General features: G+C 48.8%; 10 protein-coding genes across 10 annotated transcripts; 5 read left to right on the top strand and 5 right to left on the bottom strand.

Annotated features, from left to right (window-relative positions):
• Nucleotides 1-460: 460 nt before the first annotated feature.
• Nucleotides 461-4,076, top strand: FSST1_004969 (Zn(II)2Cys6 transcription factor domain-containing protein; the record flags this gene model as incomplete). The annotated part of the gene is made up of 8 exons (XM_083231198.1): nucleotides 461-496; nucleotides 770-872; nucleotides 926-2,298; nucleotides 2,498-3,031; nucleotides 3,085-3,175; nucleotides 3,234-3,550; nucleotides 3,600-3,834; nucleotides 3,886-4,076. The coding sequence occupies 8 exons, from the start codon at nucleotides 461-463 to the stop codon at nucleotides 4,074-4,076; spliced, it is 2,880 nt and encodes a 959-aa protein (XP_083088399.1).
• Nucleotides 4,077-4,688: 612 nt separating this feature from the next.
• Nucleotides 4,689-6,113, bottom strand: FSST1_004970 (uncharacterized protein; the record flags this gene model as incomplete). The annotated part of the gene is made up of 1 exon (XM_083231199.1): nucleotides 4,689-6,113. One exon carries the CDS (start codon nucleotides 6,111-6,113, stop codon nucleotides 4,689-4,691), a length of 1,425 nt encoding a protein of 474 aa, XP_083088400.1.
• A 941-nt stretch (nucleotides 6,114-7,054) lies between these two features.
• Nucleotides 7,055-9,970, bottom strand: FSST1_004971 (Endonuclease/exonuclease/phosphatase; the record flags this gene model as incomplete). The annotated part of the gene is made up of 1 exon (XM_083231201.1): nucleotides 7,055-9,970. One exon carries the CDS (start codon nucleotides 9,968-9,970, stop codon nucleotides 7,055-7,057), a length of 2,916 nt encoding a protein of 971 aa, XP_083088401.1.
• A 578-nt stretch (nucleotides 9,971-10,548) lies between these two features.
• Nucleotides 10,549-11,535, top strand: FSST1_004972 (Dcp1 family protein; the record flags this gene model as incomplete). The annotated part of the gene is made up of 2 exons (XM_083231202.1): nucleotides 10,549-11,161; nucleotides 11,243-11,535. 2 exons carry the CDS (start codon nucleotides 10,549-10,551, stop codon nucleotides 11,533-11,535), a joined length of 906 nt encoding a protein of 301 aa, XP_083088402.1.
• Nucleotides 11,536-11,845: 310 nt separating this feature from the next.
• FSST1_004973 (amphiphysin-like protein RVS161) lies at nucleotides 11,846-12,846 on the bottom strand (the record flags this gene model as incomplete). The annotated part of the gene is made up of 5 exons (XM_083231203.1): nucleotides 11,846-12,447; nucleotides 12,502-12,575; nucleotides 12,622-12,667; nucleotides 12,715-12,765; nucleotides 12,834-12,846. The coding sequence occupies 5 exons, from the start codon at nucleotides 12,844-12,846 to the stop codon at nucleotides 11,846-11,848; spliced, it is 786 nt and encodes a 261-aa protein (XP_083088403.1).
• A 473-nt stretch (nucleotides 12,847-13,319) lies between these two features.
• Nucleotides 13,320-13,925, top strand: FSST1_004974 (aminoacyl-tRNA hydrolase; the record flags this gene model as incomplete). Its single annotated transcript, XM_083231204.1, has 1 exon — nucleotides 13,320-13,925. One exon carries the CDS (start codon nucleotides 13,320-13,322, stop codon nucleotides 13,923-13,925), a length of 606 nt encoding a protein of 201 aa, XP_083088404.1.
• A 2,611-nt stretch (nucleotides 13,926-16,536) lies between these two features.
• FSST1_004975 (ammonium permease MEP2) lies at nucleotides 16,537-18,078 on the top strand (the record flags this gene model as incomplete). The annotated part of the gene is made up of 4 exons (XM_083231205.1): nucleotides 16,537-16,620; nucleotides 16,668-16,984; nucleotides 17,032-17,709; nucleotides 17,757-18,078. 4 exons carry the CDS (start codon nucleotides 16,537-16,539, stop codon nucleotides 18,076-18,078), a joined length of 1,401 nt encoding a protein of 466 aa, XP_083088405.1.
• A 686-nt stretch (nucleotides 18,079-18,764) lies between these two features.
• FSST1_004976 (F-box protein) lies at nucleotides 18,765-21,133 on the bottom strand (the record flags this gene model as incomplete). Its single annotated transcript, XM_083231206.1, has 4 exons — nucleotides 18,765-19,408; nucleotides 19,455-19,566; nucleotides 19,615-20,337; nucleotides 20,387-21,133. 4 exons carry the CDS (start codon nucleotides 21,131-21,133, stop codon nucleotides 18,765-18,767), a joined length of 2,226 nt encoding a protein of 741 aa, XP_083088406.1.
• A 1,849-nt stretch (nucleotides 21,134-22,982) lies between these two features.
• On the top strand, nucleotides 22,983-24,140 carry FSST1_004977 (chalcone-flavanone isomerase-domain-containing protein; the record flags this gene model as incomplete). Its single annotated transcript, XM_083231207.1, has 1 exon — nucleotides 22,983-24,140. One exon carries the CDS (start codon nucleotides 22,983-22,985, stop codon nucleotides 24,138-24,140), a length of 1,158 nt encoding a protein of 385 aa, XP_083088407.1.
• Nucleotides 24,141-24,408: 268 nt separating this feature from the next.
• Nucleotides 24,409-24,833, bottom strand: FSST1_004978 (thioredoxin-like protein; the record flags this gene model as incomplete). The annotated part of the gene is made up of 3 exons (XM_083231208.1): nucleotides 24,409-24,578; nucleotides 24,633-24,731; nucleotides 24,782-24,833. 3 exons carry the CDS (start codon nucleotides 24,831-24,833, stop codon nucleotides 24,409-24,411), a joined length of 321 nt encoding a protein of 106 aa, XP_083088408.1.
• Nucleotides 24,834-26,049: the final 1,216 nt, after the last annotated feature.

The following is a 26,049-nucleotide window of genomic DNA, read 5'->3' on the forward strand; positions in this document are numbered from 1 at the left end:
CGTTGAACTAGCATCAAATGTTAAAAATATGTCGAATTTGAAAGTCGTGAAGCCTCAAAAGGTTGGGAAGAGCAATAGGAGTATGACATTTCATTTCGATAGGAAAACTACCACTCAAGATACCCAACTGCCTCTCTGAACAAGGATCATTTCATGTTGTTGACAAGGATGTGGTTGTCTCACTCAATGGCTTGGGAGTGATCGAACGAACGCCCCTGCATCACCCTTCAGACAAGGGCGCGAGGGCGACGAGTGGGTGAACCCTGGGCACCTCACCTGAGGGAGACGGCGGATATTGCTCCTGCATCGTCACTCTCCCCGATCACGTATTCCCGACTGTCGTAAGACCACCGACACCTCGTTGCTGTACGAATATCGCGCCGTACGTAAACAGGTATGGATGGATGCGCCCCGATAGCTGCCAAGCTAACCGCATGGGACACCACTTCTAGCTGCCGATATGGATGTTGAAGCCAATCGTTCGGCTGAGAAACTCGTAAGTGAACGAACAAACCATACTCCTCCACATGTCAACCCATCCCTCTGGAGCGTGATTCTTACGCCAGAGGCCATCCACTGCACTGAACGCCTCCTGTAAAGTAACCTGCTCGTCAAGCACATGCTTAACCGGACCCTGGGGCCGCCTGTAGAGCCCTACTGGTTTAGGCAGTGTGTGACGACGCGGGGGGTACCAATCTGTGTAACTGGAGGACCAAATTGCCGGGAACCATTCCAATGTGTCAACTCGTTCCGCTCTGTATCCTAACAGGTTCTCTTGGTGACACAGAAACGTCGGAAACGTGCGGATACCGAACATGCAGCCAACTCTCGTCGATTGAAACGTCATTGCTCGAACCAACATCTAAACAGTGGTGAGCCTATGAAACAAACAAAGAGCATTGACTCAGCTCTAATGATAATGCAGGCACCGAGGCCCATGTGCCACTGGTTCATTCGGATGACCGCGTTTATCAACAGGATACAAGCCCATCTGAGTTGAGTCTGTCGCCAGAGAACGGTCAACAACACCCTGGTCAAGATAATGTCGCTTCCGGCAGTACACGTGCACATGCCGTCGATGGGAGTGTAAAAGTCGGGAACGTCCAGGGTTTGGGGAGTGTTGTTCAGAAGTCTCCAGCGCACTCGGACCATCTCCCAATATCAACGCGACGAAGTCTATACTGTGAGCGGTTCTTAGGTTTTGGGCCTGCGACCCGAAGCGACGGGCATCAGGGCCAGGGGAAATTCCCTTCTCCACCCGAAGAAGACTTGGAGGATCCATCTGGTGAAGATCCAGAGGGTTTGGAACTAGGACGATCCAAGCCAGAGCTTGAATCAGTACCTGGTCGTCAAGGGAGGCCACTCCTTTCCCCAGAACAGGAGAAAGAATCGCCTGCACCTGTGCCTGCGCCTGCACGTCCACAAACCCGACTCCAGGAAGAATCAAGCCTGAACCTTGGTCCTATACCAGCCACTCCTGTACCAAATTTTTCAAACACATGCGACTCCTCTATTTTGCACCATCAACGTCTCGCCGATTTATGTTGCGGTACTGCTCAAGATCCCCAGCATGACGATTCTGGTGACGATGACGAGGTACCTATCGTAACATTTGGTAATATTGACTCTGAGAATGATCCCGAACACCACCATGAGCCCTGCGAGAACACAGTTCTTGATCAACCCACGAAGCCTCTTCGTTTCGAGGTGACTCGAGGCCATTCCGTCGACGACACACCCGAGGATATCAACAGTGACGATGGTGGCACCAACGGGGAGTTGGGAGAGAGGAGTGAACCAGTAATTGACCTGTATGATACCGACACAGAAAGCATTGAAGGTTCTCAAAACGATGCCACTAATTCCCACCATCTTTCTCAACGTCTAGATTCGATGACCATTGGAGAATCTGGTTCCGAAGGTTACGCGAGCGATGCTTATGCAAACCGTGGATCGCCTTCGCCTTCCCCTTCCCCCGAGCAAAACGTCTGTTCATCTCCCACGGACACCGATGCCTTGTATCAGGACTCATCCTCCGAGGCAGCCTCGCTTTATGAAGACTCTGACTACGAAACCTATGACGATGATCAGTCCGACGAACAGACAGACGACGAAGAGGACGAGTATTTGTCGGATCTTTGCGAGGCCGATAAAGATACCCCCGACGCGAATGATAGCAACGCCCTTACGCCAATGGCCCCATCCGGAAGACGTCGATTGACAAGCGAGGAACGTGAGCTTGTTCGGCAAACGAGAGAAATTGGAGCTTGTGTTCGTTGTCGATTTCAGAAAATCAAAGTATGTTGTTCCCTGGGAATAGCAGAACACCTGACTGCTGGCGGTATGAGAGCCAAGATTTTATTTGGGTTATACATATTTGGACTAGATATCTACCGTTCTGGTTTCTGTTCCTTGAGCCTATAGTCAGCCTTTCTGCTATTCTCCACGCTTCTCAACCTTTAGTTCTACTTCACGGCCATGCTAACAAAATAAACAGTGCTTTCCTGACCCCAGAAATCCCGAAGGGAAATGCAAAACATGCAGAAGATTTTCCAAGACCTCTCCGAAGACGATCCACCGAATTCCCTGCTTGCGACTCCGAATCACCGAAATTGTGCTTTACCGAAGCGGCGGCCTCAACCTCACCCGACGATGGAAGGGCACCGAGATGCGAGACATTCCAGGTCGCCTCACCATGTCTACAGTCGTGAGGATTCAAGTGTCCCAAAATTTCTACAAGAAGCCAATATTCTTGGATGTTGTTCAATTCACCCCTCAAGACGGCGATGTCACAGCTCGATACTGGACTGAATACCACTCAGGAATGACTGTATTCAAGAAGAAGGAGTTGGCAACGTATTGTCTCAGCAACATTTACGAGACGGCCGAGAATATCAGACAACATACCGTGGAAAATGCTCTCCCTGAATTACTAGAAACAACCCAAGATGAATTTGCCTCAGGACGCGAAGGTCGGTTTGTTATTTGCAAAACATATCAGCTAGCAATGATACGTTTTATAAAACTCACTGTAAGAGCGACCAGGTGAGACAAACCATTCATAGCACTGACAATGATTTCTAGAAAGAAATGAGATTGGGAAACCCGATGTCTCAAGAGGATAAGAAAGAGGTGAAGATATTTGGAAACCTTTTTATTATGTGGTTCGCTATCCGTAAGTCATTATCCCTTGGGCTTGTCGACATGACTTCGGAGACACTGACAGCACCTAGAACACACTATAGGATCCCTCTACATACAAGGCGACGAAACACTCGGCATGGAGCCTGAGACCCAAGATAAATCCTACCCACTCTGCAACAAGATACCGGCCCCGCGCATGGTCGTCGCTCAGTTTGATCCCCTTGTGTGCAGCTGCATCCTCGACATATATAAGGACAAGCTGCTCAGGGATGTTGACTGGCTCTTCAACCAAGATAAAAATCGGTGGTGGTTTGCCATGTACACCGTCGTTTTCATCTTGTTGCGCGAAGCGAGTCGCATGACCGCAGATCGATATCGACATGCCAGGGAAAATTTTGGACCAAAGGTGATTGATGATGGCATAAGTTTGTGTCGAGATTACTGACCAGATACAGCCAAGATACTCGATACCTGGATTCGTCGAAAGTCTCCATGAAAGCTGCAATAACATCCTCACCCATTGGCATTACTACAACTGCAACAAATGGCCCAAAAACAAAGAAGATGACGCTGAGCATTTCGCAGAACTTTCAGCGGATCAGTTGGATCTCATCAGACAGACCCGCGGGGATGAATGTATCAAGAAGCACCTCTCTGTATGGAAACAATTCAAGGCCAACAACGGCAAAGGTAGACGGAACCAACTTATAATCTCAAGAGGGAACTGACCATTACTTCCAGTGAACGCACCTGACCTTGACAAAAACCCAAAGGCTGTCAGATACACAGGCAATCAGGACAAGTTTGACTGGGACCATCCGCTCTATTGGGTGGCGCAGATGTTTGAGAAGAATTGGTATCCCCATCCGACCTACCAGCGGGAGCCTGAGCCCAATCATCCTTTTCCGACGCCCATTTCTACGCCTAGTTGACGGATCTCTACCGAATTTTCATCGCTCTTGTATCTGCAAGCTACGGGATCTAGGGGAACGACTATGTGACGACCGAGACGAACTCTTCTGTATTTGTATTGTAACGATAACTACGACGATGAGTTGCCTAGATGGAAAAGATTCTACTTGATGTGACGAACTGACTCCCTCGTTTGGGGCCTATCGGTATTGAGCAAATGGCCCGAGCCGACAAGATGAGCATCGAAAATTCAGTACTGCCCGCTATTGAACGTAAGGCCACGACAGCAACATGACTTCACCCGAGAATTATGACAGAATGATCCATTTAACGTTTGTTACATCTACTACGTGTTGTCCTGGTTCCTCTGCCTCTCTCTTGGCTTCTCAAATATTGGCGAAACCCTTTGTTCCAACGGCACCAAGCTCTCTCGACGTCGCAGCCCAATCTCGATGACCAAGTTGCCGATTTGCAACTTCTTATCTACATGTTCTAATTTGACTCAATCTCGCAACCTATTCCTCGGAAATGTCGATGCCAATAGCAAGTGTCCGTTAATACCCACCAAAGACAAGCGTGTACAGTCCTAGATCCGGCTCTGTGAATCCATCTCCCAGTCTTGCCATCCAAGCCTATATTTGCTCACGCTTTATCTTGACGGGTGGCATACCCCAATTATCCTGACTTCGCTCCCACGCATCGTTGACGTTGGTTACAAACCGGAGAGAGCTCCCAAGGCGTCTGCTTCGGAAGCGCAACGGTGAATCCAACGGCAAGAAATGGCGTCGGCGGCCTTCGTCCATGTCTGCATCGATTGCATAAATGTTTCTTTGGGTTGCGAGAACGAATTGCACGACATTATCGATAAAACGCTTCAGCTTAAAGAGTTGCACAACGTTTACAACGGGTTTGCGCACGATGTTCTCGTGTACAAACTCGCACAGAATTTTGTCGGTTTCGTCTCGTGATAGGTTGTTGTTCTCGGAGATGCTCTTGACGAGATCATTCTTCTTTTGAACGTATTCTTCGTACGCTTCGACTTGGGTAGCGATTTCGTCGAGGAAATGTGTTGGCCAATACCAACCGTGCGGGTGTAGAAGAGTGCTCGGCGCGAGGCGCAGCTTTTCGATCTGGTCATCAATAGCTTGGGAAGTGATCTCGTCTGAACTGTCGCTACCAGACAAGGACCCCTCGTCTTCTTCGTTGTCCAAACTGTCTTGTGATGTGGAAAGATGGTGATCGACCGGCAGAGTTCCAGTTCCATCACCAGGCCAAGTCTCGGAAGAGGTTTCCGCTTCAGCGGCTCCTTCGGGAGCATTGGGATTGTTAGTCAACCATGCCGAAGCCGGGCCTTGAGGAGGATCAGAGTATTCAACTCCAGTTGAAAGGACCCCTTGGCCATCCCCGGCACAAGCGATTGGGAACGTGAGAAATGTATTGAAGAATACACTGTGGGGAGCATCAAGACTGTTTGTGAGCCAAGTATTCGACTCAGGAGTGGTAGTACTGGGAGTGGCTTCGAAAGGGTCGAATTTAGCGTCATCAGTCATCTCGTCCTCCTCATCACTAGACGCAGAGTGATACTCAGATGGCTCCTCGACATTTGGCCAGTCATAACCGTGGATAGCGCCATCCCACATAGGCTCAGTGTCCGCCATGTCGACATCGGCAGTACCAGTGAACGCGCCACTATCCTGTTGGTTCACAGCAGCAATATTCTTAGATAACTCCAAGTTTGTATTCTCTTGCTGTGCAAGTTGATCCTCGCAAGCTTCAACTTCTTCGTTTTCGTCCGAGTCCGGGACCGAGTTGCCCTCTGGAGACTCGACTAGGTCTTTTTCCTCCTGCTCGTCAGGAGAAGGAAGTGGAAGCGCATTGGCATAATGCAACAGAGCATCTTTCTCTACATACTCCATGGCAAAATCACGTATATCGATTAGCCTATCGAGCAGAGTCTCCGCTTGGTAAAGCACCATGCGTCGGTAGACTGCAGGCAGCTTGGCCGTGTGGTGAGCCTTGGGTTTCCAGAACGACATCGCATCTGTGCGAGTGCCCATGATGACTGTTCCTGCGAAGAGGTTAAAGAGTATCCAAGGAGTACTATGTGTTCATGAATTCTCACCTGGGTACCTGAAAATACCAAGATGATTTCCTAAGAATCTGTGTCTCGTATCAAAAGCAAGAAGAGGCGGCGCCAGGCTATACGCGTAACTGAAAGGATATGGTCAAAAAGGTAGGGTAAATGCTGTTTCAAAATGATTTCTGTTTTGTTTTTGTTGTTATTTTTTTGTTTTTGAACAGAGGAAAAATGAGAAGAGGTAACGGGAGATGATGGAAGAAAAGGGAAGCTCGGTGGTCCACCAAAAAAAGCGACGGGGAAACGGGACGAGCAGTGCAAGTTTGTAGGTACTGCCATGCGAGTAAAAATTATAACTGCAGTGACTCACTGACGTCCAGAAGGGGCATTTCATGTATGGGAAGGGGCTGTTGAAAACAGTAAGAGTCTTCTATACAAGAGTTACAGCGTCCTAAGGAAGGAATGGCTGAGTACCAAGAAGTGATACCATCACCAGTGACGGACGGCTGATAGAACTAACAAGCAACAGGAACAAGGGGAGTGATGCTAAGAAGTGTTGAAGGAATGTGAAGACTTAGTATTTTGTATCTTGTTCCTCATTAGTGCCTTGTATAGGTAGTATACAAAGCATGAACCTGCTAATTCTTCAAAGACATGATACACCCACCAATTGTACACTTCCTTTGACTCTTCACACTTTGTTCACGATTTTGATCTCTCATTGTTATAGACTAGCACTAACCTTTTCTAACCCCTTTGTTGTATCCTGGTCCTTCAGCCCTACTGACACATCGAAAAAGCCGGTATACCTTCTATTCAACCCAAAAAACAAAACCCCAGATTAATTTCCTTCTCAGCGCATCTCTAACGTCATGTTCAAAAACTCGCCCACAAAGCTCGTATCTTGCGACCCGGCCGCTTCTAGCTCCCCTCATCACGCATTATGAACATTTCTACTATCGTTCTCGCCCTGTCCCTTGCGCCCTTTTCCTTTTCGTCTATTCGACAGACCAACGGCCCAACTATCTCGGCGTATCTATGTTCTCTCATCTTCCGCTTCTTTGAGTCCTCTTCTTGTGCGTTCCCTCGGCGAAAGCTTAGACGACGGGAAAGGCCGGGTTTGGGATCAGTTGTTACAGGCGTTAGCTCCGACGCTGCGCGGGATAGAGTGGCTGTGAGAAAGACGAATGCGATATTGTGGTTTGGTGCTGTAGAGAGAATATCGAGAACCTGGGTCTTGGTGTCGGACCAGGCAGTAGGAGGTACAGAGGTTACGTTGGGTAAAGACGTAGAGAGCTTGGCCCAAAGATGGGTAGGAATGAGACCATCTGTAAGCGATTCGAGGAAGAGGAGGAGAATAGAGCAGACAACTTCTAACTTGAAGGATGCAGACCATTCTAGCGGGAGCGCATCGAGTAGAGAGCTGTCGTTATCGAGGGCAGACACGAGTTTGACCTTTGCATCTTGCATGTCCTCTTCGGCAACCCTCCAAGTTGAAGACTCAAGAGGCCATCCAGGGTCTCTCGGTAGCACCTCATCCTCCAGCATCGTCGCCTCTGCGAGACTACGCTCCACAAGTGTTTGCACTACTTCAGTAAGCCTGAAGAGCTCCTTCGGCGCTGAACATTGTACGGCTGAGTCGTAAGAGATCGCTCCTTTTATGCCTTTGTCCTCCACAAACTTTCTGATGCCTCCATCTGGGATTCTTATGAGCTCTGCCATAGAGCGACCTAGGCAAGAGGGTTTCCAGGCCCCGCGTACAGGAATGAAGTGATCTCGGCCATCCTCTACACGAAGAACTAGAACCTCTTCGATCTTGGCACGGGCTTCGTTCAGAGCCCTGATGTGGGGGACAGTTTGTACCTGGAGTTCCAACAAGACTAAAGCCGTCTCTCCGGGGTTTAAAGTGACAGTAGTGCCCAGGGAAGCTTGGGTTTCTTCGTCAGCAGACACGAATGACGTCTTCAACCATTCAGGGATAGCATCATCTCCTTCATCTGTTGTCGGCTTCGTCACAAACGAAAAGGTCGCTGCGACACTCCCTGTGTTGGCAACCGTCAAATGGCGTGTCTGCTTCTCTAGAGGTAGAATCTTTCCGAAGTCGACAATCTTATCTTCATTGCCTTCACTGCCTTCCACGACAACCGTAATGCCTGGGCGGCCCTCATTCTCCGCTCTGTCTAGTTCTCTTGCCACCTCTGCATGAATCTTTGCTTTAAGATCTGGTACAACAGCATCATAGTCGAGCGTAAAGATTGAAGTGATAGGCTTGTGGTCTGAAGATGCAATACGTTGGTGAGAGGTGTAAATCTCGAGGTTGATTCGATCCCGAAAGCCTTCCTTTGTCACAAGCTCTTCTGCTTCTGGCTCATCGTTGTCATCGTATTCATCATATCCGAGATTGTCAGTAGACGACATGGGATCCTCTCCGTCAGCGTCGGGGTCGTAACTAAAGAGCACGTCTTCATCCTCTTCTAGTCCCCTGGATTTCATTTCTTCGTCTTTTTTCTTCGCTTCTTCTTCCTCTTTGATCTTGTTTTCGTAATCCTGCTTGTCCTTTCGAGTCCTGAACAAAATTCGGTCACACCAACTTGGAGCTCTTTGCTTCTCACTTGAGTCGAAGAGGCCAACCGTGCCAACATCGTATTTGTATGTCGGAAGAAAGGTGATTGGTCCTTCTTTCCAGCCATCATGGAATAATTTCCGCTGCTTGATGATCCTTCGCAGTTGATCATGGGGAATCAAAGAGTCGATTGTAGCCTGCAACGAAGTGGGATCCTGACTGGGGTCTTCGGGGAAGTCATCAGGGTCCGGTAGGTCGCTGGCAGTATCAAAGCTTTCGTCCCTTGAATGCAGAGATGGCCTAGAAGATGACTTTTCATCGCTATCGGAACCTTTCATGACAATGACACCTTGCTCGCCAAGTGGTTTCGACTCGCCTTCGTTTATGCCATACTCACCTCGAGCATGCAACGTGAGTATTCGTCTTATATCATCTCCGGGTAGTCCATCCAGCCGAAAGTTTAGGTCTCCAAACCAGAATGCAAGATCCTCGTCTCCAATCTTCTCTCCCTCGTCTTCCTCGACGCCCGAGTGGACAATTGGGTCAAATTGAGTTCGCGAGAGAACTTGGCCAACGTCCCAACAGCGACGCTCCAAGTATGAAGAGCCAGCACCACTAGCCAAGTGGCTATTCACAAAGACCATGCGCGTTGTTTCGCCAAGTAACAGTCTCGTTGTAACGGCTCCCTTGTTTCCAAAATATCCCAAGAGACCTGTACCAACCTGCTTCGTACTGACGTTGCTGATGGTAGGCGCAATTTCAGGGGAAGCATACACGAGGAGCAACAAGCCAGTCATTTGCTCAGCCGTGATGAGTTCGTAGCCTTTAGGCAATGCTGCTTCCAACGCTGCCTTCCATTTATCCATAGCACTTGTGTCTGTGTAAACAGCACGGTTCATGTAATCCTTGGTTGTGTTAAGGTCTACAATTTCCTGCAGTCCCAGCACATACAAACCGATAGCATCTCCAGAAGTCAAGTGCAGAGGCTCGGAACTGCCATTGTCTTTTGCATCCTTTTCCACGGCACTATTTTTGGAAAGATTGAGGCCTGTCAACTGCTCGTCCAAGCCTTCACCGCATGTGAACCATGTAGCAAGATCTTTATCCGTCCCCGTACACGCTGCAACGTTCCACGTTCCAATCTTGACCTTTAAACTATGCGGTCGCACGAATTCCGATCGCCGGGCATGAACAGCTTTAGCGAGAGACTGAGGCGTTGTGGATGTAGGATCCCCTAGCTCAGAACCAGGGGACTGGTCATTTTCTTCTGCCATGGACGCCGTTATTGTAGTAGTAGAATAGAGAGACGAGTCATAGACACGGCGTCGGCTCGAGGTATCGCTTGGAGGTCGACTTGTCGTTCTCTAGATCATGACTTCGAACAACCTGGCTTAACCATAAACTTGAGTCAAAGAGATGATTCTCGACTGCGGCAGCACCAAAAGAATGTTGAAATAAGGAGAAACGGGGGTTATGAAGGGATAAACCTCAGCTCTCGCGTATGACGTCGGAGTTGCCGCAGTCTTGGTTTAGTAGTTGTGATGTATAGAGTACTAAGGAAGGGTCCTACTCAACGCCCCGCGGCAGCGTCATCTTGCGCCTTATCGATAAGCTACCTGCCCAAGGTGCACTCAAGAATGCGCAACCGTGCCTGTCAACAATACCCAGCCTGCCTTTAACCTTATCTTGCATACCACAACCAACGTCGATCACGCGACACTCAATCATCATTCCAAACAGGTCTTACATACGAAATAGCTTGACATTTCCCTACCGATCAGGTTCCCTAGACTGGCTACCAGTCTCACAAGCATTGAATTGTGCCCAACCTCAAAACACCACAAACACCATCATGAGTCGACAAACACCACGAAAGCAGCGACACACCCGTCAGCCTTCGAACCGCATACCGGCCGTTTCAGACTACGAATCAGATGCCGCAGCTATACATACCGACTACGCGCCACCGCCTCCACGCACAAACACCGAACTCAACCTCTCTGTGCTCCAGCGCTATCTCCCCTCTATCCACACCATCCTCAGCATAGCAGCCAACGCTGTTATCTACACATTCAATAGCACCTCTGAGAGTTGGGAGAAGTCTGGCGTGGAGGGCACCATGTTTGTCTGCGCGCAAAGTCCATCTTCCGAGGATCCTGCCCAACAACCACGGGCCTGCGTGTTTGTCCTCAATAGAAGAGGGCTTGATAATGTGATTGTAGATCTCTCACGGGTGTCCCATGCTGAAGTTTCTGGCGAGCTCGTCATTATGAAGGTCGAGGGCGATTGGGAGGAGGGCGACAAGGTCCTAGGAGTGTGGATCCACAACGACAAGGATGAGACGAGAGAGATGAACGCCGCCATTATCCAAGAAGCTTGGAAGATTGCGCGCTCTGCGGGTCCTGTCGAAACAACACAAGGACCTGAAGCTGGCCCCGCCATGCAGGCGATGGGCAGACGACTGAGTATAAGCGATCTCTTTGGGACGGCGAATGGTTTTAATGTCGGACACTAGGTGGCGTCCGTCATGAAAGGAAAACCTGAAGCTGAAACCCCCGAGTCTGAAGAGTCGAAGATGAAGGATACGAAAGGGAAAGGGAAACAAAAGGCAGAGAATCCGACATCCGTGAAACCAGAGGTTATGAAACCAAAGGAGTCGGGATCTAAGATTGAGGTGCCAGAAGTAGATGTGGCAAAGGCCAAGGATCCAAAAGGCAAAGACTTGAAGACTAAAAGCTCCGAGGACACGGATTCAAAGGTCGATATGCCGGAGGTTGAGCTGCCACCCGAGGAGAAACCTGAGTCTGCGGGATCTGAATCTGATATCAACACCGACTAAGCCAGTCTTGTTGTGGGGACGCCAGGGAATATTCCTGATTCTATGATTCAATAAAAGCCTTCTGGGAACCCGGGAAAAGGTTACGGAGTTGAATGGTCAACGACAGCAAGTGTTCGCCTAAGAGCAAAGCACGTAATAATAAAATTATAGAAACTGTTCCGCCTATATACAGTAGAACTTGAGAAAGCCCATAAGGACTCTGCATCTATTTTCTCATGAATCTTCATGATACTAGCACATGCCTAAACAACAACCAGCCGTTCCATACGCCGTTCCCCAATCCTGATGAGATGCAAATCCAAATCAAAACCTATACCGTACCGCTGATGCTTAACTCACGAATCTCCTGCAACACCTGTTCCACTCTGGCGTCCAGTTGCCCTTCGGCGTACTGATCTCTCGTGTCGGCATCCAGATACTGCTGCACCTGTGCCATACGCGAATAGGCTTCGGCACAAAACCGTAGCTGAATCTTGACCAGAGCTTCGAAAGTAGGGTCTAGGTATGGCACTCGAAGCTCGATAAGTTGGGGCAGTTCGGTGCTTAGCTGCTCGTTCAACTGCTCGTAAGCGACCTTTGCCATCTCCATCTCCTTTTCGGTACGGGGTAGCTTGGTGGCGTCCTTGTCGGGTTTCTCGGCAAGCTTCTTCACTTTTGCGCGGAGGGCGTCATAGTCGAGCAGCTTGTGCGCACGCTTTTTGATCGCCTCGTTGACGTCGGGGAAATAAGCACAGAATCGTGTGATGGGGTCGAGGACAGTGGTTCGGTATGGGCCGTCTAGGGCTTTGATGGTTTCGGCGTCTAGATCTTCGACTGCCTGTTTGTAACTCCTGCTAACGCCGTCTTTCGCGCCTGCGTCGCCATAGAATGCATCTATCGTTTCGGCGATTCGCATTTGCGAAGCGGTCATGGCTAAGTAGGGGTTCAGTACAGAGGATCATGTGGTGTTGCGGATGACGATCGTACCTCGGAGAGAATCGAGATAACCCTTTGATTCCTTTTGTAGTCGCAAAGCAGCTGCTTCCATGGTCTTGAATCGCCTGTTTCCGTTAGACGTGGTCTTTCAGCGGCTTCGGTGTTGCTGACCTTTCTTCGACTTCATAATCGCGATCGTTTGTCTTTTCCACATGCCCTGTAGCACAATCAGCTTCGTCTCCTCGTTTCGTACGAGTCGCGTACCCGTCTTCATCATAACCTGCGTCGTAGCGCGGTTGACATTCTTCTTGAACCCTGCCTCATGTTAGACCCCTCTGTTCTGATCCGTTGTGCTCCTGATTGCGGGGTGATGGCTCTCGTACCCGCCCACGACATGTTGAAATATTATGTTTATAGAAAGAACTTTCTCGTCTCGATTGAGTGATTTTTTTGGCAGTAATTCGCAAATGCGCGCTCGAGGGTATATGGTTGAATTGCTGGTGGTATTACAGGAGGTGGATGGTAATAAACATGGAAGTTGAGTGAAGAGTGACGACAAAACTGGAGCTCAGCCACATTACTACCTGTTAGTGCCTAGCAGCCCAATCGAAATGATCGACGTCAGTGATGGAGGCTGTGTTTAGCTCTTTATTCGATGCACGTGATCACGCGTGGATTTGCATCTCGAAATGTAATTGGGAAAGAATTTGACGATCCGTTTCATTATCGAATCGTGTTATATGATACGGCAAAGGAATAAAAGTAAATTGGTTTGATCTAATACAGATTCGGCCAATTATCTACTTGTCAACCTATTCTTCTCATCCCAAAAATAGGTCTCGACTTTCCTCCTATACTGGCTCATCAAAATGTTCAACCCTCGGTTCTTGGTTGTTAGCTTGGGAAATCCTTTACCGAAATACCAGAGTCTTCATTCAGCTGGTCACTTTGCTCTCAATGGTCTCGCCAGCGTTCTACGCAACCCTTCATTTCAAGAAAAGACTTTCGGGGGCCAATCATGCCTAGTATCCCAAGGTCCAAAGTACACTCTGGTTCAATCGCCCACTCTTATGAACATCTCTGGTCGCTTTGTTGCCCGTGCTTGGAGCGATATGGTCAAGCAACAAGACCCTTCATCACTCAGTCTGATCATTTTGCATGACGAACTTGAGGCGAAGAAGGGTGCTGTTTCTCTCAGAGCCTGGGATCGAAGTCCCAGGGGACATAATGGCATCAAGGACGTTAAAAACAAGCTGTCACAGGATAAGTATCCTACCTCACCGTTTGTGCGAATAGCTGTTGGAATAGGACGCCCCTCGGATGGAGAAAGAGACAGAGGCACTGTCAGTGACTATGTCCTTGACCGGATCTCGAACGAGGAGAGGAGGGCTTTCGAGGAGGATGAAGTACCACGCATGGTCGCCGAGCAGCTCATTCAAGTGGAAAAGGAATGGAAGGCCGAGCTTGAGCGATGATGGTTAGCCTCCTAGGCTGTTTCCAACGGCAAAGCAATACGACGCTGCAACATTACTGCAATATTATGACGGATTGTCTCAAAGGAATTGCAATAACCACCATATTTGCATGACTGTCCATTTCAAGGAATAGCTCAACGTCAGTCTTACTCCATATTGAAGTTCAAAACGCAGACGCTCATATTTGCTTGGAGCTTCAAACTCAAAGCTACTCGGTACACATGGAGACTACTAGAGCAATCGAAAGAATCACAGTCTGAAAGATACCCAAACAAGACACGCAACCACTAGGCATATTTCCCTGTGACCACACATGCATCCTCAAATTGTTCAGCAGTCGGGTTCAATCCTGAGTGCGATACATCTGAGAATGCATTCTACGCACTGCATTATCTGCTTGTCCTACCTTGTGGTATGCACAGTTCCTTATCTCACGCTAAGCACGCCACGGATGAACTAGGTCACAATCAACACTCCCTCTTTCGCTTCCTTATCTATGCCAAGTTGGAACCAATTTGGTATAATCCCTTCAGTCCAATGGACTCTGGTCATGTCATTATGGAGGTTCAATTATCCCACTCGTGATGTACTTTGGGTATGACAACCTGGGGCTGAGCTGAAATATTGATCAAAAGCTAGTACAGTCGGCGCCTTGGTATCCGATAAGGCATGCGGAGGTGTCGAAACAACGAGTGATCAAGTGCCGACGTGCTCTTGGTATCTATCCAATCGATCTGGCAATCGTGTGTTGGTTTGGGAGGGCTGTCGTCAAAGCGGCCGGTCAAGCTATCGTGTACATTGCGATTAACTAGCGAAGCGAAACGAGGGTCGGTCCTTGAAGAGAGTGAAGAAAATCAGAGATTCTTCGACATTGGAATAAGCTCAAGCTTCGAGAATTTTTGGACATGCCACGAGACGCAGGTCAACCTTATATACATGAACGTCTATCATTCAGGGCGCCCCAAAGAGCGGGTAGTCCGCATGCTGACGCGCGCAACAAAGGTTTTATCAAGGGCGTTGCGGGCGCAAAAGCATATTAAACATCTGTAAATCCGGGGTAAAGCTGTCAATCATGTCAAATCTTCAAGGCATCTCGACAAATGCTGTCCCATGCGGTCGTCTCTGTATCTTTACTATCAGACACTCAGGAACCGATATCACCAAGTACCACCACACAACGTGAGGTCTTGATTCCCAGAGCCCGACGCAACACAGCCATATATTTAGCAACGCTTGGTGTTTTGCAATAAGCACTATGAGAACTCAAGACTAACCGTAACAACAATTTACACAAGTCTACTTGCACATGAAGATGTCTCGCTACCTGTATCAAGTATCGGCCGAGCGACACGACATACAAGGACAAGGATCATATTCCCTGAACTCAGGGTCTCTACGCTAAGCACTCCACCAAACCTGCCAAGAGATAAGAACTATCCAATCATATACCTTCTATTCAATCTCAATCAACGTCTCCTACTGGAATTGGACAACCTCCAGGTCAAGTCAGATAAGAAGCACAAACGACACGGACATGCGTCGGATATGCACTCCGTCAGGTCTGGGGAAGCTCAAAGCTCAGTCCATGTCCCAGAAAAGGGTGTTCGGACATGAGTGCCTCTTCGGAGCTTTTTCGCCATCTAAATTTGGTCTCATAGCTCATCCAGGCAGTGTCAGAATCGAAGCCTCTCTGGAGGATTTCCAGCCTAAAATGTACTGAACAGCAGCGAATCAGAGTGTCAAGTTCAATGTTACAACAATATCTGCGGCCGCATGTTCCTTCGATTCCTCATCTCAGTCAGAGAGGGGTACAGCATGCCTAGTCTTAGTCCGCGTTTCCTCTCTTTTCTTCCGAATACAATGCATACCGACTTATCAAATGCCTGCACCACCCAAGGCCAAGAAAAGATATTCATCGCGGACCAACTGCCAAGTAAAGACTACTACCAGACGCGCCCTATAGGCATATCTGAGCTTATCAGGGCCGACTGTTTAAACCTGGGCGTGGCGTCCATCCTAATACAACCGAATCGGAATGCTGGCGTGATAAGCAACGACATGTGTGTGCCAGACTCAGGAACATACTAACAGAGGGCCGCTAACACGACCAAGGCCTCATCTCTGTGACACAATGAACCTGTCAACTCAATTTCAACGCTTTGTCACAACGGGTTTCGTGTTCAAGCTTATCATGGGATGAGTTTAGGACTGTGGAGGATCATCAACCAGCTCTTCTTAGCACCTGACTCTTTGAACCTGTTGGCATCGCCTTGTTCCATATATGGATACAAATTAGATCCCATCAACCCGAGCATGTGGCTCTTTCGGCTCAATCCAACGGAGTGGCCTTCCCGTTGTTGCTTAACTTGCGGGCGTCTTATCAAGCATCCCCCACACTATCTACCATACCCTCCCCTGGTCGCCATAGACACTCTGCCTTGGCTTGTCGCGAGCTGCGTCGGGTCTTTTTGCTTTAAATAAGTATCAAGCCTTCCTGACCCGAGTCCCTGGTCCTCCATCATCCCACTCTTTCTAGCTGTCAAAGTTGAGCTGGACTTGCATCAGGTTTGGATCAAGAGCTTGCGTCTCATAACCGCATAGTGTTTTCACAATGGCGACTCCTTACAATGGCACCGACGACTCTGCCGACGATGGCTACTCGTCTGGCGTATCTGACCTCAATATCTTCTATGAGGTATGTGCTGCTAGAATCTCTGCATGTCCCGGGCTAATAGTGAATAGACGGGCCACTTGGTCTTTCTGGTTACCTGCGCCGTGCTCGTTCTTCTCATGATTCCCGGCGTGGGTTTCTTCTACAGTGGTCTCGCTCGTCGCAAGTCGGCCCTGACTTTGATCCTGTTGTCCATGATCTCGGTTGCTGTCATCAGCTTCCAATGGTTCTTCTGGGGTTATTCCTTGACCTTTTCACGAACTGGAAATGCCTTCTTGGGCGATCTCACTCAGTTCGGTCTCATGGAGACGCTCGCACAGCCCAATGGCTCTGATGCTCTCCCTGATATTCTCTTTTGTCTTTACCAGGGCATGTTTGCTGCCATTACGTGAGTCTCTCGCTGATCACCTCTACTCACCATACTAACAACGATAGACCTGCCCTTGCCATTGGTGCTGTAGCAGACAGAGGTCGTATCCTCCCAGCCATCGTCTTCATGTTCCTCTGGTCCACTATCGTCTACGACCCCATCGCATACTGGACTTGGAACGCTAACGGCTGGCTCTTCAACCTTCCCAGCTATGACTTTGCCGGTGGCGGCCCCGTTCACGTCGCTTCAGGAACATGTGCCCTTGCGTACTCCCTCATGCTCGGCAAGCGTACTGGCTACTCTCGCAACAATGGTCTTCCCTACCGCCCTCACAACGTCACTCATGTTGTTCTCGGAACGGTATTCCTCTGGATCGGTTGGTTTGGCTTCAATGGTGGTTCGGCTCTTGCTATGAACATCCGCGCTATCATGGCATGCTATGTGACCAACCTGGCTGCCTCATGTGGTGCCATTGCCTGGATCCTACTCGATTATCGTCTTGAGAAGAAGTGGAGCACCATTGGTTTCTGCTCCGGTGCCATCTCTGGTCTTGTCGCCATTACTCCCGCTGCTGGCTTCGTCAAGCCTTGGGGTGCGGTCATTATCGGAATTTGCGGTGGTGTCCTGTGCAACTTTGCGACCAAGCTCAAGTTCCTCATCAACATTGACGACAGTCTTGATATCTTTGCCATCCACGGAGTTGGTGGTATGGTTGGTAACATTCTCACCGGTATCTTTGGAACGTATGTTTTCCCACTCCCTTTTAAGTAACACAGCTAACTCGCTGCAGTAAATCCATCGCCTCTCTTGACGGTGCAGAGTACGACCCTATCGGCTGGGTTGACAGCAACTGGGTCCAGTTGGGCTACCAGATTGCCGGCACTCTGGCCTGCTTCGCCTGGTCCTTTGTACTGACCTGCCTTCTGCTCTTCATTCTCAACCTCATCCCCGGTCTGTCTCTGCGCGTCTCCCCCGAGGAGGAAGAGCTTGGTACGGATGATGGGCAGTTGGGTGAGTTTGCATATGACTATGTTGAGATGACTCGCCACATGGCTGATAGCACACATCCCAACTCTGACGCGAGTGCGCGAACAAGTCACGAGAAGGTCTAGCAATGTTGTCAAGATAGCGAGATGCAGTAGCGTTCAAATTTGTAAGAGTCAAGTCGAAGTTGAATGGCTTACCAGAGTTTCATTCATTTGTTAACATTAAAATTAATATACCCTTTGTAATTTAAATACTCAAGCTAAACAATGACAAGTGCCCACTTGATGTTGATAGACTGAAGGCAGGTGCTGATATGAAAATCTGTGGAAGCTGAGGCTTATCTCTGAAAGGATCTTACAGCTTGAGGCATAATTATATTCTCCGTTCTAATGGTTCAGGCACGTGTCTGACGAGTGTTCGCGTTGCAATAAATTGCGGCCACTAAGGGTGCTCAAACTACTATCAAAGGTCGTACATAAAACCAAAGCTCATGAATGTTAATGTGAGTGATCAATTGTCGCAGCCTCCCGGTCCTATCTGTGCCCTCTGTGGTATAGGTATACTTGGTTCTTGCCGTTAATGTCATTGCCGCAAACAGCGGCTCGTAGGATAATGCAAACACAAAACTCCTTGATACGCTCTGTCCCGTCTAGCCATACCGTCCGTGTGCAAGCACGCATAATCTAATTCTGCCAACCATTAGTGACGTCCTGTCGAAGAGATGGAGAAGTCCACATACCATGAAGAGGGGGGAAAACACAAAACAAATCTGGTGCGTTGTCTAAGTGAGCGAAAGCAAAGTTCTGGTTGTTTAGTTCATCGAGTCAGATTGATTTCCATTCTCCTGCGGCCGGTGGATCGTCGCTGTGCTTGCACCACTAGGGGATTCTCCATTTGCTGGGCCCCCATGGCCAAGGGGTGCTGCGCTCGCTTGACTGGTCGTAGGTTGTGGCACTCCGCCTTCTGTCATGTTGTTAATGCTGATCTGAAAAAACATTGGCCTGAGCAGTCTTGGATCTTGTCGCAAAAAGGGCGACGAAGACAAGAACCGGGTGTACGGCGGGAAGAATACAGGGTGCTGACCTATTGGAAAACCAGGAAGTGGAGGAGGTATAGGGATAGCTTGTTGGAATGCGTTGTTCGTCAATCCATTGGGGTTCACAGTTCCGTTGCCGTTGACGGGATTCTGTGCTTGGGCATCCACAACCATCTCGCTACCGTCTAATCCCTCATAGTCGTTCTCGTCATCAACCATTTCGTCGTCAGCTCCCTCTCCAGGAGGTGCCGTTGGCTGGCTGGCGGCAACAGGGCGTCGTGAACCGAAGACTGCTGGTCGATTCCAGCCATTGTCCCACATATCCTCAAACTGCGGTGAAGTGTTAAGAAAGTCGCGGAACTTGGACACCATGGTACCAGAGAAGACGCAGAAGACATCTCTTTGGTGTTGGGTAAATTCTATAATCCGGTTAGCGGTAGTATAAACCAGTCTCGAGATACATACCAGGAGGTGCTTGTCGGCAGTATGGCTGGAAGTCGTCACGTTGAAAGGCGGCGACTCCAGTCAAACTCAGATGGGTCAGTCGTGGACAGGAGTTGAGTAGCTTCATGATGCTCTGTGAAGTGTCAGTAATAGTGACAGGTTAGACAAAAGATCAACGAACCTTGAGGGTCAAGTTGACGCAATAACTCAGATGGACACGCTCGAGACTGGAGGCGTAGTACTCATTGCCAACAAGCATTCCACTGGCGTCTCGTCGCACTCGTGGGCGATATGCAGCTTCAGCGAGGTGGAAAACTGATTCATCGGTGATAGAGCTACATTTCACAAGGCCGATACGCTTCAGTTTAGGCAAGAGAGCAAGACGCTTAACACTCTCATCCGTCAGGTTAGTGCAGCAGCCAAGATCAATGTATCGAATACGGTTGCAGTTCTGGACAAGTTTCTTAACGCCCTCGTCGGTGATGTTCCCACAGTGACCCAAATGCACGTAATGCAGGTTCTTACCAAGCTTAGAAATAGCATGGACGGCTGTATCGGTGATGTTTCGGCACTTTGCAAGAACAAGGTTGCGGAGGCGAGGGGCCACATCAATAATCTTTTGCACAGCAGCATCTGTCAAACGGTGACATGAAGTCAAATCGAGAATGCGGAGATGTTCAAAGGTTCGTCCATAGGGGAGTGACAAGAAAGCCTCGTCATCGATAAGTTCACAGTTTGCCAACCGCAACTCCCGTAGACAGTTACCCTTGACCATGAGGGATGTCACTGGGCCGTTGCCGATGCGAGCGCACTGATGAAGGTCAATCTCGAGGATGTTAGGGCAGTTCTCGGCGAAAGCGTGAATAGCATCGTCCTGCAGCTGGCCGCATTCATTGAGTTTCAACTATAAATAGTTAGTTATTGCAAAAATTCGATACTGTCGCAAAACGAACCCTCTTGATATAGCGACAGCTGTTCGCCAAAGTGATCATGCTTTCGTTGGAAATACTCTCGCAACCCGAGATGTTGAGTCCCTGGAGTCGGTTGCAGTGCTTGGCGATGGCGTTGATAGACTGCTCTGTAATGTTCTTGTCGTTGGAAATGTCGAGTGCCAACAATGAGTTGCTATTCTCCACCAGAGCAATCAGGCCAGAATCGGTCAGGTTGCGACAGTTTGTGAGAGTCAACCGCTCAACACGAGTACAAACCGAAAGAGGCATGACGCTACCATCGTTGACCTTATCGGCGAGAGCGGCCAGGTTCAGGCGCTTAATAAAATCGCGGTATCGAAAAGAAGGGTTCTCCATGCCCAAAGTTTGGCAGATGCTGGCATGGTTCTTCCAGTTTGTGCACGCAGGACGGTGCCATAGTTGATCCACAGTGTTTCTAGCCCATCGTTTGCAAACAAGCATGCAGTGAAATAGATCGGATGTGGAACTGAGCTTAGCAAACACACTGATGAGGATCTCGTTCGGCAGCCGATGAACGGGCGGTTGGCAGGCATCCTCGACCTGCATATCTTGAAAGTTTGGTACCCCTATGCTAGATTGCGAGTCGTTGGCTCCAAGAAAGAAGTCGGATTCTTCGTTGTCGGCCGGCGCGGGGGAGGTTGACGAGGATGAGGATCGTGAGTCTTCCCGCTCGTCGGCGGTGGCAGGACTTGGCCTCGCGGCGGCGGCAGGAGTGGCAGCAGCGGCCATGTCTTTGGTAGTTGGCAAGGGAGGCGCTTCACAGAGATGAGAACCGTTTGAAACTTTATGTGGTGACGTTATTCGGTGTGAGTTTGGGCAGGATTAAGGCGGAGGGAAATCAGGGATCACAAGGGTGACTTAAGCAACAGCAGCAGCAGCTGTGGGCGGTCCCAAGGTTCCTTCTGTGGGCGGTCGACAGCAATAGTATTCGAAGTAGCGATGCGGAGACAGCAGGTTCACTCGTAGGTCTAAAATCAATATCGCGACCAAAAGGAAGCTGATGCAGGTCGTTGAAGGGGACAGCGACAACAATAATAAGAGTATGGATTGAATTGACAAGGCAAGGTTAGAGCCGAAACGGGGCGGCGGTTTTTTGGTCGAGGTTAGGTTGCTTAGGTTAGGTTGGCTTGGGCGCGCGGTAGCGACAGCGGTAGCGTAACTGGGCTGCTAGAGTTTTAGGTAGTAGGTACCTCAAAAGCAGGGAAAACAAGGCCTATGACACGGCCAAATGATGAAGAACGACAAGTATCCACGGGGGCGGCACGATTCGAGGCGTTTGTATTTATTACCTACGACCCTGCACCAGACGATTGGTTTCAGCCGCGCTCCCTGCAAATTGCCGCTATACTGCAGTCTTGCGCTGCAAACTCTCTCAAGTGACTCCCGTTCAATGAGACGAGCGAGCCCAGGCCAGATGATCCTCAGCCTAGATCTCCTCCTTACGTCGTAGTCGGGCGGGATGGCCGTAGTGGGGTTTGGGGTTTGACACGGTCTTTTTTTGTCACTCGAGACTGGTTAAGTCAGGGGTTTGAAGTCTGCGGGTCTAGGAATGGTGGTGATAGTGATGGTGATGGTCGTGTGTGACTTGTTGTTTCGATTTAGTAGTTAGTGGTTTTGATGCGAGGGATGATACATGTTTCAGAAAACCGCGTGCTTGATTCATACATCTGAAATTTGGGAAGAACCGTCTTTATAATTGTTAACAGCCTCAGTTCATGTGATTTAATGAACTTTTGTTATTTTATCATGGCATAATCAGCGTATCTACATGTGCATATCCCCAGCAACCCATTCCATACTCTTTGGCTATTCGTCACAAAATAAACGCCTTAGGTCCAAGGTCAGTTGTTGCTGCGGGGAAGATGACAAGCATTGGATACATTCGCATACATGAAGGAGGTAAGCGTAATGATTTGATTTGAGGTTGAAAATGTGAGTCAATCTCGTCCCGCATGTGGCTTGAGCCAGTAATAAGCCTAGAGTAGCTCATTTAGAATAAATACGGGTATTCGGGAGAGAAAATGATAAGAATATTAGCGCTGCCTCCTCTGTACAGAATAGGTATGTGTACATATGGGAAGTGGGAAATGACTGATTTAGTGGATTTATTCATGATACATAGAACTTGCGCATGAAACAAAAGTCACGCTTCAGTTCCAGCTGAGATGAATATGTATCCGTATCATAGCTCGGCTACCATTAGCGAGACTCTTTCATTTTTCCAAATGCTCTAAAAATCACAAAACAATACCCATCTCCGCCATGACGTCTTAATCCTGGAGAACCATGATCCCTCCACTTCAAGATCCTACCGGTACAGGGTAGGACCCTCGCGATGGCATCGCTGACGTAGTAAGCAGGCAATCGATTAAGCTTGTCGGATGGTTTTGTGGGGCTTGGTCGGATGAGGTTTACCCGTTTCTTCCGCATCTTTCTGAGGGTGATCACAGGTTTCTGACTAGCAGCTCAGACCATCACCATTGAGGTCTATCAATTTGCTTATTGCTCAAATAGACATTGTTTGTTTTGTTTTGTTGCCTAGTGGTGTGATCCTCGATATCCTGCCCTGAACCCCGCGATGCTCCGCCCCTCAACTCTCCGCCCTGCGCTTCGCGCATCAGTCCACACTAGATGCGCCATCGCCCGAACAACTCGCCGGACTCTATTCTCCCAGCGATCAGGCCGTCTAACCGATGATCTCGATGTAAACCAGCTCAATTCGAAGCGACGAGATTACGAACAGAACCGCACGGCCTTTCTGGCCGCTGGTGCCATTGCTGGTATCGTTTCATTCGTTTATACGGCATGGAAACTCAAGAAGGCCATTGAGGCACAGGGAGAAAAAGAAAAGGCAGCGATCAAGTGCGATACCGAAGTACCAACAGAGGCCTTCAAGACAGAGGCGGGCGAGAAGCGAAAAGTGGTTATCCATGACGAAGATGGAAACGAGGTTGTTCCCACAGGCAACACAACCATCAAATTGTTCCCACGAACGTTAGAAATTGAGAACGTTGGATCAGCTGGAGCTGCAGCTGGCCCAATTGCAGCCGCTGTCACGGATAAGCATGGAACCGAGTTTACGCTGGTCGGATTGGGAACAAGAACAGTGACTTTCCTCGGCTTCGAGGTATATGTAGTGGGCTTCTACGTCGCTACACAGGATGTCGAGAAGCTCCAGCGTTACCTGGTTAAGAAGATCAACCCTCTTGCTACGACACTGATCCCATCTGAGAAGGAGAATTTACGAAAAACTCTCCAGGATGCTAGCGAAGGCGAGGAGACATGGAACACACTCTTAAAGGAAGCTGGATGCCGCTCAGCGTTCCGCATTATTCCCGTTAGAGATACAGACTTCCCCCACATGCGCGACGGTCTCGTTAGAGCTATCCAGGCTCGCTCAGCACGCAACCCAGACTACAACGACGAGGCGTTTGGAGAGGCCATGAAGCACTTCAAGGTCTTATTCCAACGAGGGCAAGTGGCCAAGAAGAACGAGCTTCTTCTCATTCGAGACGGTGCTGGAAAGATGACTATCACTTACAACGACAGCACGCGCAAGGAGCCCATCAAAACTATCCTAGGAACTGTTGACGACGAGCGACTTTCAAGGTTGCTGTGGCTCAACTACCTAGCTGGAAATAAGGTTGCGTCAGAGGAGGCCAGGAAGAACATCATCAATGGCGTCATGGAGTTTGTCGAGCGACCCGTTGGCACAGTCGCCACACAGGTTCTGTGAAAGGGTTCGGTTTACAGTAAAAAGATGTATATTACGGGAATTTCGGCATGTATCACTATGTAATGCACGAGGACTCGGGAGGGGTTCTTCGAAGTCATGAATTCTACTCAATTGAGGCTATATCGCCCAAGCTGTAGTACCGTCTAATCCTCAAGTGCCTAATCTATATGCCTTGTGCGGTGTACAGACACGTCTAAAGCTTAGAACTGAAAGCATTAGATGTCCTTAGCCCATGGTGTCCATCTTTCATTATTATTTTTGTGAATTCTTACGCCTTCAAGGCACCAGCCTCCTTAAGGAGGTTCTTGAGCTTTCCGCCAGAGTTCAAGCTCTGGAGGTCCGAGTTGCCACCAATGTGCTGTTGCTTGATGTAGACGTTGGGGACGGTACGCTGGCCAGAGATCTTCTCGAGAGCATCCTGAAGGGCGGAGCCATCGGCTGCGAGTTGTCAGTAGCTGATATAGTTTTAGGAAAAACTTGGGTCCAACTCACAAACTTCGTCAAGCTCGAGGAGCTCGTACTCGGTGTTCAAATCATCCAGAGTCTTCTTGGTCTGCTTGCAGTAAGGGCAGTAAGACTTGGAGAAGACAACTGCGAAACTATTAGATTGCGCAACACTCAACTGCGACAAGATAACATACCAACAGAGTTGTTGTCGATAAGCTGCTGGACCTTGGTAGATGCTTGAGACATTGTGCCGGGGCTTGTTGCTCGAGTGAAGAATGATCGAAAGAAACTCATAAGGAAGCTTTGTGCAGAAGTGGGGGAGGTATTTATTCTAGAGGCGCTGGGGATAGAGGGACGGATTGCAAGATGTAATGGATGTATGCACTGTAGCTGAGGGCGAGTTGCTTTGTCAGTGGTCGGAGACAGTTCGGCGACTGAAAAATAGGTACGATGATGCAATCAACTGGCGCCACGGATTAAGTAATCACATGTGTCTTTCTTTGGAATCAGTCCCATTGCGTCTCTTGAGTCCCCGGAGAAGGCAAGTGAATTTGTGATCAAATTGACTTGCATCTGTAATCATGAAACCGGCACACAGAAACAATTCGATATACTTTATTGGTGTTTTGACAGGAACCATAAGCGCTTGCTTCACTAAGTGTCCAGGTTGCTTGTGGGCAACTGCCGGCGAACCCTTGTAAGCACAGCCGGATAATAGATTAGGTACATATACGCGATAGACAAGTAAGCATCTATAGGTAACGATGAAGAGAGCAACTGGATGTTGAATCATCATGTGTTCCATTATCAGTTTAAATTTACAGTAGAAAAGCATTACATGAGCCGTGGTTAACAAAATGAATGGAGATGGTTCTGTTCCGAACGTTTCTATTGCCAGTGTTCAGGGTAAGTGAACTGCCAAAATCCATAGTACAAGACTATGCTTTCCAAGTCGCGATTGTGAGAACCTCTAGAAACTTTTATATTTGGCTAGATACTTATACGACCCCTTTCAAGTCTAGCTATCGATGGTTCCTGTCGATGAGGGTCCTGTGGTGGTCCGTCTGTTCGGCTAGTCATTATAATTCAGTTTTAAACCTCCACATGAGAGGGGATGAAATCGAGTAACCACCGCAGAGCAAATGGAGCACAATTTAGTCACGGTTTTTCTTCAACCGTCTATTTCCCATTGGATTGATTTCCACCATGAGCGGATAATGATCTAAAAGAAGTACATGTGGTAGCTCTGCATACCCACCGGAAAACACTGACAAACTTCATGATATCTACATCTGACATCAGCCCAGTCCTCACAATGGAATCATAGGACTTTGGATGAATGATCAAATCCTGGTAGTATCCAGCTCATGATTGGACTATAATTCTTAAAGATAGTTATGTGCTACTCAAGTAAATCTTGACTCAAGTCGTGTCAAAGGCAATGAACTGTTGAACTGCCATC

Source organism: Fusarium sambucinum, chromosome I (genome assembly GCF_050947815.1).
Source record: "Fusarium sambucinum isolate potato_lamoka chromosome I, whole genome shotgun sequence".
Classification (NCBI taxonomy): Eukaryota; Fungi; Ascomycota; class Sordariomycetes; order Hypocreales; family Nectriaceae; genus Fusarium; species Fusarium sambucinum.